Source organism: Triplophysa dalaica, chromosome 22, assembly GCF_015846415.1.
Source record: "Triplophysa dalaica isolate WHDGS20190420 chromosome 22, ASM1584641v1, whole genome shotgun sequence".
Classification (NCBI taxonomy): domain Eukaryota; kingdom Metazoa; phylum Chordata; class Actinopteri; order Cypriniformes; family Nemacheilidae; genus Triplophysa; species Triplophysa dalaica.
In genome coordinates, this window is record NC_079563.1 from 14051242 (window position 1) to 14061717 (window position 10476).

The 10476-nt window shown below is 38.7% G+C and overlaps 2 protein-coding genes across 2 annotated transcripts; both read left to right on the plus strand.

Annotated features, from left to right (window-relative positions):
- Positions 1-2131: 2131 nt before the first annotated feature.
- On the plus strand, positions 2132-6087 carry si:ch211-266i6.3 (cytoskeleton-associated protein 2). Its single transcript, XM_056736634.1, has 7 exons — positions 2132-2265; positions 2907-2973; positions 3071-3885; positions 3979-4312; positions 4401-4461; positions 4543-4804; positions 4886-6087. The coding sequence occupies exons 2-7, from the start codon at positions 2953-2955 to the stop codon at positions 5172-5174; spliced, it is 1782 nt and encodes a 593-aa protein (XP_056592612.1). The 5' UTR covers positions 2132-2265; positions 2907-2952; the 3' UTR covers positions 5175-6087.
- A 227-nt stretch (positions 6088-6314) lies between these two features.
- Positions 6315-10173, plus strand: thap12a (THAP domain containing 12a). Its single transcript, XM_056736539.1, has 5 exons — positions 6315-6574; positions 7146-7266; positions 7772-7852; positions 7946-7985; positions 8104-10173. The coding sequence occupies exons 1-5, from the start codon at positions 6486-6488 to the stop codon at positions 9999-10001; spliced, it is 2229 nt and encodes a 742-aa protein (XP_056592517.1). The 5' UTR covers positions 6315-6485; the 3' UTR covers positions 10002-10173.
- Positions 10174-10476: the final 303 nt, after the last annotated feature.

A 10476-nucleotide genomic window follows, 5' to 3' on the forward strand; every position in this document is an offset into this window, starting at 1 on the left:
TGTAAGGCTTGATCAGAAGTTATTGACGATCTGCTCTTCTCGTTTAGCACTATCAGCAAACTGTCACATGCCCGTGCTGGAGTCAGCTTTTGTTTTGGGAAAGGGATGCATAAATGAAGAAGATGAACCGTTACTGATTGCAGTATTTCTTAAAACGTCACCCTTGTTTAACATTTCGTGGGCAGAGATCAGTATTAATTTAGGCTGCATTAAACATATGGATAAAAAAATCAGGCCTGTGGAGATTTCAAGTGCATTGAAGGCAACTGAAAATCAATGTTGAATATGGTGAGGTTTTGACAAATGTATTGCTTCGCTTATGTTTTGAAGAAGAAAAAAAACATGCAAAGAAATGCAGACTATCAGAGTTTAGGAAAATAAGTTGTTTAACTGTATATAAAGCCCATCTCAGCTATGTTTTTTGGTCCAGTCTTGTGTTTGAAAGAACTTGACAAGCTTCCATTTTAAACTGCACGACTGTCTCACTTGCAACAGTCAATGCTCCCACGCTTATTGTACAGCTCCCATTACTCACTCCAACAGCTCTGATGCCATAAAGAGGTCTTTCAGAATCATACTGAGCTTTAGAGAGTTATTGGTATCTTGCCCCCTCATAAACAAGTTTGTAATCTTTGTGTAGCTTCTTAAAGGAACAGTTCACCCAAAAATTCTGTTTTTCAACCCACAAGTTGTTCTAAATCTGTATAAATGTCTTCCAAAGATATTTGGACGAATGGTTATAACCAAACAGTTCTTGGCCACCATTGACTACCAAAAATGGCTTTTTTTTATTTCTTTATCCTTTTGAACAAAAAAAGAAGATGTTTGGAAAAATGTAGGAAAACAAACAGTTCTGGGGCACGTTTGACTGCAGTTGTCATTTTCCTACTATGGCAGTCAATGGTGGCCAAAAAATGTTTGGCTATGAGCATTCTTCCAAATCTATTTCTCTGTGTTCGTCAGTATAAAGAAATGAATGCAGATTTGGAACAGCTCGAGGGTGAGTTGAAAGGATGACAGAATTTGTATTTTTTGTTTAAACTATACCTTTAAATTCTCTGTCAACTTGAATGATAAACTTAAACTGGTTATGCTTGATAATTTAACCGGGATGAACTCACATTCTCAGGTTTAGCAGGTTAAAGTCGGGAATGGGAAATGGGGGGGAAATGGAAATTGCAAACACAACGCAAATTTCCTCCATAAATATAGTGAGGGCTTTCTGTGTGTATGTTTTAAGTAAAGTAAATTGAAAAATACAGGGAATCTTGGCTATTTCCACCACTGGTTGTGAAATGGTCCGCTATAGTGCTCAGTTTCTTAACACTGAAACACTGGTAAAATTATTTGTCCAACATCTGTAGAATAAAAAAGTTAATAATGAACTGTCAAGAAAGATGTTCTTGTAGTCAGCTGGATGCCTCATGAATGAAATGTTGCATTGATTAAAGTGTAACCCTGACGGAGGATATTTGAAAGCACCAAAACTCATTTAATCAGCAAAACCTATTGAAATAAAGGCACATTTTACCTACATACCGTTGAAAATGGTCATTAACGTCTTTCCAGCTTTCATTTTGAGAAAAGAGCTGTTACATCAACTAAAACTCTGGAATCCTCTGCCATCTAGTGGTGCAAATGATTTATGATCAATTGCCCCATAAAGAGCTTGAGGATGTATGCACGTTCAGTTACTAATCTACATTAGGACAGAAAGTCCTGTTAAAAAATAATAATTATGTATTTAGGTGACAGAGATTTGTTATGAAGGACAGAATCTACATTAGGACAGACAGTCCTGTCAAAAAATAATAATTATGTATTTAGGTGACAGAGATTTGGTTGCGATCAATGTTTTCTGAAATAAATATTATGTTGTTTTATTTATGGTGTTGTGCGAATTTAATGAAGTAAGTAATGTACTAAATATTAAATCATTCACCACCATCAACAGTTACAGTTGCAAAACCGAACAGTTATGAGAGGAATTTTATTTTCATTCAAACTAAACAGGCGTCGCCCAGCTTCCCGAGCGGGTGGGACCGACTTGGTCACATGACCAAAATCAGCCAATACAAACGTTTTGCTAGAGTGAGTCACAAACGGTCATCGCCAATCAGGGCAGCCGCCGCGCCAAAGTCAAATCAGTTTCAAACGCTGCACGCCGTCGTGTTTGGACGATCGTTCTTCTCGCAAACATTCCTGAATTAAACTCAGGTTTTGACATTTGATTTACCCGATTGTTTTAAGACATCTTAGATTAAGGTATGTAGACGCTATTTTATCAGACATGTTAAATTGTTTGTGAGTGCTTTTATGGTATGGGACATGCGGTGTTAAATCAAATGCAGTGTTTTGCGCATGAGATGTGTTGAGGTACGCACGTAACGTTATTTAGTTGACGCTAACGTAACGTTATTTAGTTGACGCTAACGTAACATGCGCTTTATCAGTGCTTCTATGTGTGACAATACTTAAAATGTCGCATTTAAAAAAAGACACCAATATTTATATAAAGGTCTCGTGGAGTTAGCCAATAGGAAAATTGACTATTGTTTACATAATTATTTTACTATCGTTAACTATAAAAAAGTGACGTAAATATGATTTTGGCGAATTGTTATTTGTATTAGCGTACGTTAGTTTTAATGCAAATATCATGATTGGTCACTGTAGTAAGATGACATTTATGGTTTTGCTATAAATAAAAATACCATAACTTTACTATCGTTAATGGGCTAAATTGATGGTCAGTTGTTGTAAGGGAGGTTAGTAGTATATGTTGTATATGTATATGTAGTATATTTCAAGTATACGTTTTTAGTATTTGGAAAATATTGCAATTTTCTAAAAGATGCATGTTGTTGTTCATCTTTCTGTTGTAAACTGTATCTCATGTTCATTAGGAAGATCAACATACCAGAGCTGTGCTTGCACTGTTAAAAGCAAATAATGGAGCAAGTAGTAAGAAAGGTAATTTTACAAAAAAGCTGTCCACCATGTGGTCTAAATCACTAAAATGCATGAAATATACTTTATTATATTATGTTGTGTAATTATTTGTGTGCAGAGTAACAAGGAGAACTCCAAACCAGTTTATGGCTCAAGAAAACAGGGCATCAGTACCACCGCCTCAAAACAAAGAGTATTGTGTAAATCTACACTCCTTCAATCTAAGAATGGTAAGGGAGATCATTCTGGAAAAGGAGAGAAGGAAAAAGACGCAAGGCCAAAGACAAGCACCAATGATGCCAACCCAACCAAACGGAACACGCTAAGTCAGGCCTTCCGTACCCAGCAATCTGTTAGAACCAGAAAGCTTGTGGAAGAAGTTCAAAAACAACCTACTACACTCCAGAAATCCAAACCTGGTACCTACAAAGGCCGTGTGATAGAGTCTAAAATAGACTGTTTCAGAAAACCCAGTGGTGATGTGAAGACCACAGAAATTAAAGCGATTTCGAAGGCAGATCTAACCAAAGTGCCTAAAGTCAGATCTAAGTCTGTCACCTCCCTGTCAGCATCCATACGACCAACACTCAACTCTGCTTTTCCATCAAGACCGAAATCTGTGTCTGATGTTCCTCGGCAGGTTGCAGAAAAACCAGTCCAGAAATCTGTTTCCCAAAAACAGATCCCACTGAAGGTTCCAGGCTCCGTCCGTCCAGCAGGTCCCCGCCAGGTACATGCTCCTCCCAGGACAGCCCCTCTAACTACAGGGCGCTTGGTCACCAGCAAACCAATTGCCTCAAAGCAGAATGTGGTGGTGGTACAGAGGGCTAAACCCAAACCTGCTGTGGCAAACACTGAACAGAAAGTCGGCAGGCCCGTCACCAGTACAATCAGCAAGTACAGGATGCAAATGGAGACGGCTGATGAAAGAAGGTGAATTTAATAAAAAAAATAAAAAAAATACAGTGCATACTATTTTATGTACTACATTTTTGTACGGTAGATAATCGTTGTATTCTTCTTTAGGGCAAAGCTTGCAGACTGGCTGGCATCAAAGGGGAAGACTATAAAGAGGCCTCCAATTTCAGAAACGTTGCCTAACAATTCACGCAAACCAGTTCCACTGTCCAAACCTGGACCCAAGTCCACCAGCTTTGTCAAGCAAAAGCCTGTTACCCAGCCTGAGTCTGTAAGACCAGCTCATGAAAAGACGCCAGACAGCCAGATCGATGATATTAAAGTTTCTGAGAGCAAACCAGTACAGTCCAACAGACAAAGTAATATTTTGAATACCACACTAGATTTGCTTGACAACAGCGATATGGATCTGCCGGTCAACCCAGAGATCAGGATGGAGTCTGTAAGAATCATACTGATCCTTATTGCATTGTCTTATGTATAAATAGAGATTTATAATTGTAACCTCTATTTTACTTTGCAATTTACAGGTTGTACTTAACTTGTGTGATAAATTGGAGGCAATGGAAACACCATCATCATATACAGAGAGTGAGTGTTCAGAGGTAAACCGACTTTGTGCTCTCAAAGGTATGATGTGACTTATTTTTTGTCTTTCTTTGACCGGTACAGCTGATGAGTTGGAAGGTGAAAGGATGGAAGTGCTTGTAGAGTCCCAGGAAATTGACAATGTGTTTGAAATTGTGGAGGAGGAAGAACGGGAGGAAGACGAAAGCTATAAGGAGGCTGCTGTAAAGCATGAAGACAAAGAAGCAAAAGAAAAGAAGCCATATGAGAGTGAGGACAGTGAGGAGGAGATAAGTACCACAACTCCAGAGATGGAAGGGGCTTCCATTGTGAAGTACAGTGTGAAAACAACTCCATATCTTCAAAGGTAACTTGGGATAAAATAATTGTTAAGACTTGTGCACGTGCACGCGTTTATACATATTTCTTTCTCTTCACATGCTTTTAGTGTGAAAAAGAGAATCGAATGCCAATCTGCTCCAGGCAGCGGCTCACGCCACAGAAGCACTATTAAGGACCTGAAGTTCTTTACACCTGTGCGACGATCTACACGCATCCAGCGCAAGTCCTCACGTCTGCCAGGTATGCTGAATGACCACGACACTTGTGTCTCCTCATTGGCCGAGCTGGTGCAACTGGAAGATGCAGATGCACATGCATACATCTACAGAAAAAACCCCGCCCTGATGGAGGACCTTCCTGATCACCCTGTATCCATTGGAAAAGTTTGCAGTTAAGGACTGTAAGCTGATCTAATATTTAGAAAGGGTCACTTGAGTTGTGAACCTAAGAATCGGACTCATTGCACATGTAATGCTCACATCGTAACCATTTTAGTTGTTTCACGTCCTCCCCTTGTATATCTAAGAAAAAACGTTTTTAAAGCTGTTCTTGCACCTCAGACAACAAGGTCACATCTATAAATGTATTATTGATAGTTAGAAAAAGAAATTCAAGAGGGGTGAAAGCCTAACAGAAAAATATCACAAATAACCACAATGACAGAATTCTGTTGTTAAATAACAAATTAAAAACAGAAGTACCATAACACTCTGGACATGTTGTAACACTATTAATAATTAAATTTTGTAATATTTATGTGTTTGTTGCGTTGGGCTGCTATATAGAATAAACTGTTAACCGTATTAGTAGGCTGAACAGCTAAAGGAGAATAATATAATTTATGAGCACTATTTGTGAAAACCTCTACTGTATCTATGCCATGTTAACATGAAGGTCAGAGGTTTCTGTGTGTTACTGACTCATTGTGGATGTAATAGCTATTTTGGGTACTTTATAACATTAACATCAAATTGTGTTCTTTATTGTAAAATAGGATTCTTGGAAGTTTTGGTTAGAAAAGATAAGTATCAAAAGAAAGAACAGAGAATTGTTTTACCCACAAACATAATCTCTTTATGTACTCAACGCTACAGTTGTTACTGATCATTTTGTATTTGTGCAATTTCTTCCTGAACATGCAATGAAAGTTTAACATTTGAGCTCGTTTATTATTATCTGTAAAGAATTCCATTAATACTTCATTATTGACTATGTCTTTTTAAAGGCAGGAGCATTTGCTGTATTTTAATTTGAACCAAAAACATGTTTTATGCACCATGAATGTTAATAAAGTGTTTCTGAGTGTTCTCTAAATACTCCATTTTGGCTGTCGTTGTTTTACATAATGGACAAATCGGTTTGAATTGTATTAATGTCTTAACCCTGTTAAAGAAGAACTGAGAATTGCATTTTCAAATGTTTCCAGTATCCACCCAGTTCCTACTGGCGCCATTTCTTGCTCTACGCGCTCTGTCATTGGCTGATATTTTGAACTAGCGGTGAGCGCGCAAAGCATTGTGGGGCGGGGAAGGAACTCCAACGCGCTTCTCCTCCAGGCCACACAAAGCACTAGAGTGCAGTTTAATTTACCGCTTTATTAGTCCATCAAACTTGATTTTTAAAACTTTTTGAGCGGAATATTATCCAGTCTATACAGTCGGATGTACTCGATTCAGTATTAGGATTGAATTCGGGGTGAACGCACAATGCCTAATTTCTGCGCGGCGCTAAACTGCACCAGGAACAGCACGCACTCGGTTCTGGCGTTCTTTAGGTTTCCACGGGATCCAGAGAGGTAAGTGCACACGTTTTCACAAATCATTTATAGTCACGTTGACAACCGAGGCGACAGAGCTACGCATAAATAAATTGCATAACTTATATTGGTGCAGACAGCGCATACAAAACACCAAGCTTCATTGAGTTAGCTCCGTAACCGACTGATCTTTATGTACGCAAACGCACGAACTCTTCGATATTGAATCGAGTTATACAGCGCAAAGTCATTTTACTGATCTCCAAGTTGTTCAACGTACAGTCTTAATCCGCAACCTTTAATATTTTACACATAAAGGATAAGAGTTACGTCTGTTAGCTCACCACGCTATGTGAGCATGGTACATTGCAGCATTACAATCATAGTCAAGTAAACGTAATGTTTTCATTGCACAAGAAATATTAGCATGCAACACTCAGTTGCCACAACCATGCATTATGCTAAAGATAAATGTGTGCTTTGTCACAGATCAGAAATAAACAATTGTAATGCAAGACAGTTGTCATTTTATATCACTATGTCAGTGCCCCTAAACTTCATGTTGCATTCTTTATGTAGTCATTTTTTGGATTGTTTTTTTATTCTCTAGATGTAAGAAATGGGTGGAAAACTGCTGTCGTTCAGATCTGAAGGACAAAACACCTGACCATCTGAACAAATACCACAGACTGTGTGCCAGGCACTTTGAACCTAACTTGATAACGAAAACTGTAAGTTGATATCACATTCGCATGAGCTTTGTTTTTTAAAGTTTAGATAAAAATTTGTATGCAAGTAATATTTTAAAGTGCTCTGACTGGTCATTATTTCTATTCACCTTTTAACTTATGACTTTATTTCTTCTGCAGAACTCAAAAGAAGATATTTTAGTTGTGTGGTTACCTTTTGTGTTCTGCAGAAGAAATAAAGTCAAACATTTTTGAAATGACATGAGAATGAGTAAATGATGACAGAATTCTCATTTTTGGTTAAACTATCCCTGTAATGTACGTAATTTGTCCTATGGTATGATACAAATACATTTGTAAAACAACAAATATATAACTGCATGTATAATAGCGATAAAAAGGTCCTGTTAAATAGTAGGTTATTATTTGTTATTTTGTAACATATTTCTAAAACTTGTCATGCAGCTGCCCATCTATAGTTAATGATTTTTAAATCATGTACATTTTCATTATCTGTTAATTACATATTATTGTCATTATCATCCAGAGCCCTTTCAGGACTGTTCTGAAGGACAGTGCGATACCCACTATATTTGATGATCTTTCCCGCAAACGGCCAAATCAGGAGGTAAGAATTTATGCTGTTTTAAGTCCTTTTAATTGTGCACAAATAATACATTTAAATAGTTTACTAAAGAATTGTATACTATGTATTTAACAGACAAAAAATAATGATGCCCCCGAAGCAAAGAAAGATAAATGTAAGTATGTTTCAATGTGTGGATTATGACTATTAATCTTGCAACGTGTAGTTATTTGTCTACATACTCTGTAGGTTCTGTCTGGTTAATTATAGTTCATTTTAATCTTTTTTTTTAGTGGACGAGGCAGGAGACACTACTAAAGGAACCAGTGAGGCACAATCACAAGAGGTCACCGAGAGCAGTAATGGAGATGGGGCCGACAGTGGCCCCCAGGCTGTTGATGAAGAAACGCTCAATAAAGAGCATCTCAAGTCCCTGTTTGATGTTGTTGTGATGATGGGCGTGCAGAACATCCCTCTTAATGGACACTCTGACAAAGATCCCAAAAGCAAAAGCTTCACTTCAAGCAACCTCCAGGCACTGTTGGAGTACCGCATCAATGCAGGCGATGAATCCCTCAGGAAAAAGTTTGAGATGTCAGCTGTAAACTCTGAGTATTGCTCCAGCGCTCAGTTAGAGAAGATGCTGGATGTGATTGAAAAGTGCGCTCGTGATGAGCTTTTAGCTGAAGTCAAAGAGGGACGTTTCTTCTGTTTGGTCATTGGCAGTCAGGTTGAGGTTGCTGGAGAGAGTCATCTCCCGGTGTTTGTACGTTTTGTGGATAAGAGCAACAGCCTTCGAGAAGAGTTTGTTGGGTTCCTGCTTTTAGAAGGTGATGTAGAGGGTATTACCAAGAGGCTTATTGATGAAGTGACAGAGAAATATGGGCTGGATATGCTGCATTGCAGAGGGCAAGGATACTTTTGCTCTGGCGTGTCTACTTTGAAGGTCAAGGCAGTGCTGGCCCGAATAACCGAGTTATACCCACTAGCGACTCTCACCCCTTGCTCCAACTGCTCTCTAAACATCTGCCTGGCAAACAGTATGACCCTCACGGGTGTTTATCTCGTCATGTCTACACTGAAAAAGTTGGAAGCATTTTTCAGTAAGTCACCCTTACTGCTAAATCAGCTGGAGAACGCCATTTCCATCTACTACCAGGGAAACGATGAGAAAATCAGCATCCTCAAAGAAGCATGTTACTCTAAATGGACCGAGGAGCATGATGCATTTGAAATAGCTGTTGACCTCCTTGAGTCCCTCCTGCTTTGCATGGATAGCGTCCATGACAACGAAGACCACAAATGGAACGATGAGATAGCACACAATGCCTTCGTGATATCTGAAGCACTGGCTGATTTTGAATTTGTAATGACACTAGTTGTGCTTAAAAACACCCTGTCCTTCTCTAGAGCCTTCGGTAAGAATTTGCAAGGACAGACGAATGAGGTTTTCTCTGCAGCCACCAGTTTAACCGCGGTTCTGCATTCCCTCAACGAAGTTTTTGAGAATCTTGAGGTGTATCATGAGTTCTGGTTCGAGGAGGCCGTCAACCTGGCCGCAGCTCTTGAAATACCGGTCAAAATACCCAGGTTGTTCTTCAGAAAACGACCAGCAACTGGTGATGAAATCCAACCCGAGACCTACTATAAAGAAAACGTCACCATTCCTGTGGTCACACATGTCATTAAAGAGCTGACGGATCTTTTCTCTGAAAACCATCTCAGGGCATTGAAGTCCTTATCGATTGTGCCCGCCATCATGGGGCAGCTGAAGTTTAACACGTCAGAGGAGACCAGTGCAGAGATGTACAAAAATGACCTGCCGAACCCTGACACCTTTCCTGCAGAGTTGCATTGCTGGAAGATTAAATGGAAGCATGGCACTAAAGATGTTGTTTTGCCACCTAACATCTATGAAACGCTTCAGCTGTCTGATGCCAAGTTCTTTCCCAACGTGTGCGCTTTACTGAAGATCCTTCATAGTCTACCAGTCTTTGCTCTGATAGACGACAAATGCAGCAGTGCGAATCTTCGACTAAAGAAGTATGTGGAAGACACACCTGCCCATCACAGAAATAAGAGTATGGCCCTGCTGCATATTAACTGTGGCATCAAGCATGATTTGGACACCATGGTGGAGACGTACTTAAAAATGTACCCAGATAGTGAACCAACAGAGAAATGTGATTGATTACATGAATCAGATCAGAATGATGACATGAAACGATCTGAATCTGTAATTTGCAGCTATAACCTTTTTTACTTTTGCCTTTATGTACAGTGAATCTGGATTAGCAGGACTTAACATTGTGTATATAAATGTGTATTTCCAAATTAAATTCGAATTGATTTGAACAACTTTATGATTGTCTCTTGGTTCTCCGTTCATATATTGTAGGCTGTTTTTTTCTGTATGCAAAATGTAATCATTTTAACTGGTTGTAACTGGTTTCATTCTATATCAAACCTAATAAAGTTTTATTTTGGTGTGCACAATAAAACAGCGATTTTGTTGTTGTTGCATACAGTATTACTATATATTCATGAAACATGTTGTCACATAAGCTGTACATTAGTGTAGTGAGATAGTTATTATTTTGTGTTGTATATGCTTATAACAAAAAAGTATTTAAAAATCACATTTAAAAGACAAACTTACAAGGCAA

Bases quoted from the DNA above. Each gene is read 5' to 3' on its own strand.
- thap12a (XM_056736539.1), top strand. From the start codon at position 6,486: ATGCCTAATTTCTGCGCGGCGCTAAACTGCACCAGGAACAGCACGCAC. The intron at 7,853-7,945 runs GTAAGAATTTAT...TGTATTTAACAG, and splicing joins GCAAACGGCCAAATCAGGAG to ACAAAAAATAATGATGCCCC. The intron at 7,986-8,103 runs GTAAGTATGTTT...CTTTTTTTTTAG, and splicing joins CGAAGCAAAGAAAGATAAAT to TGGACGAGGCAGGAGACACT.
- si:ch211-266i6.3 (XM_056736634.1), top strand. From the start codon at position 2,953: ATGGAGCAAGTAGTAAGAAAG. The intron at 3,886-3,978 runs GTGAATTTAATA...ATTCTTCTTTAG, and splicing joins GAGACGGCTGATGAAAGAAG to GGCAAAGCTTGCAGACTGGC. The intron at 4,805-4,885 runs GTAACTTGGGAT...ACATGCTTTTAG, and splicing joins ACAACTCCATATCTTCAAAG to TGTGAAAAAGAGAATCGAAT.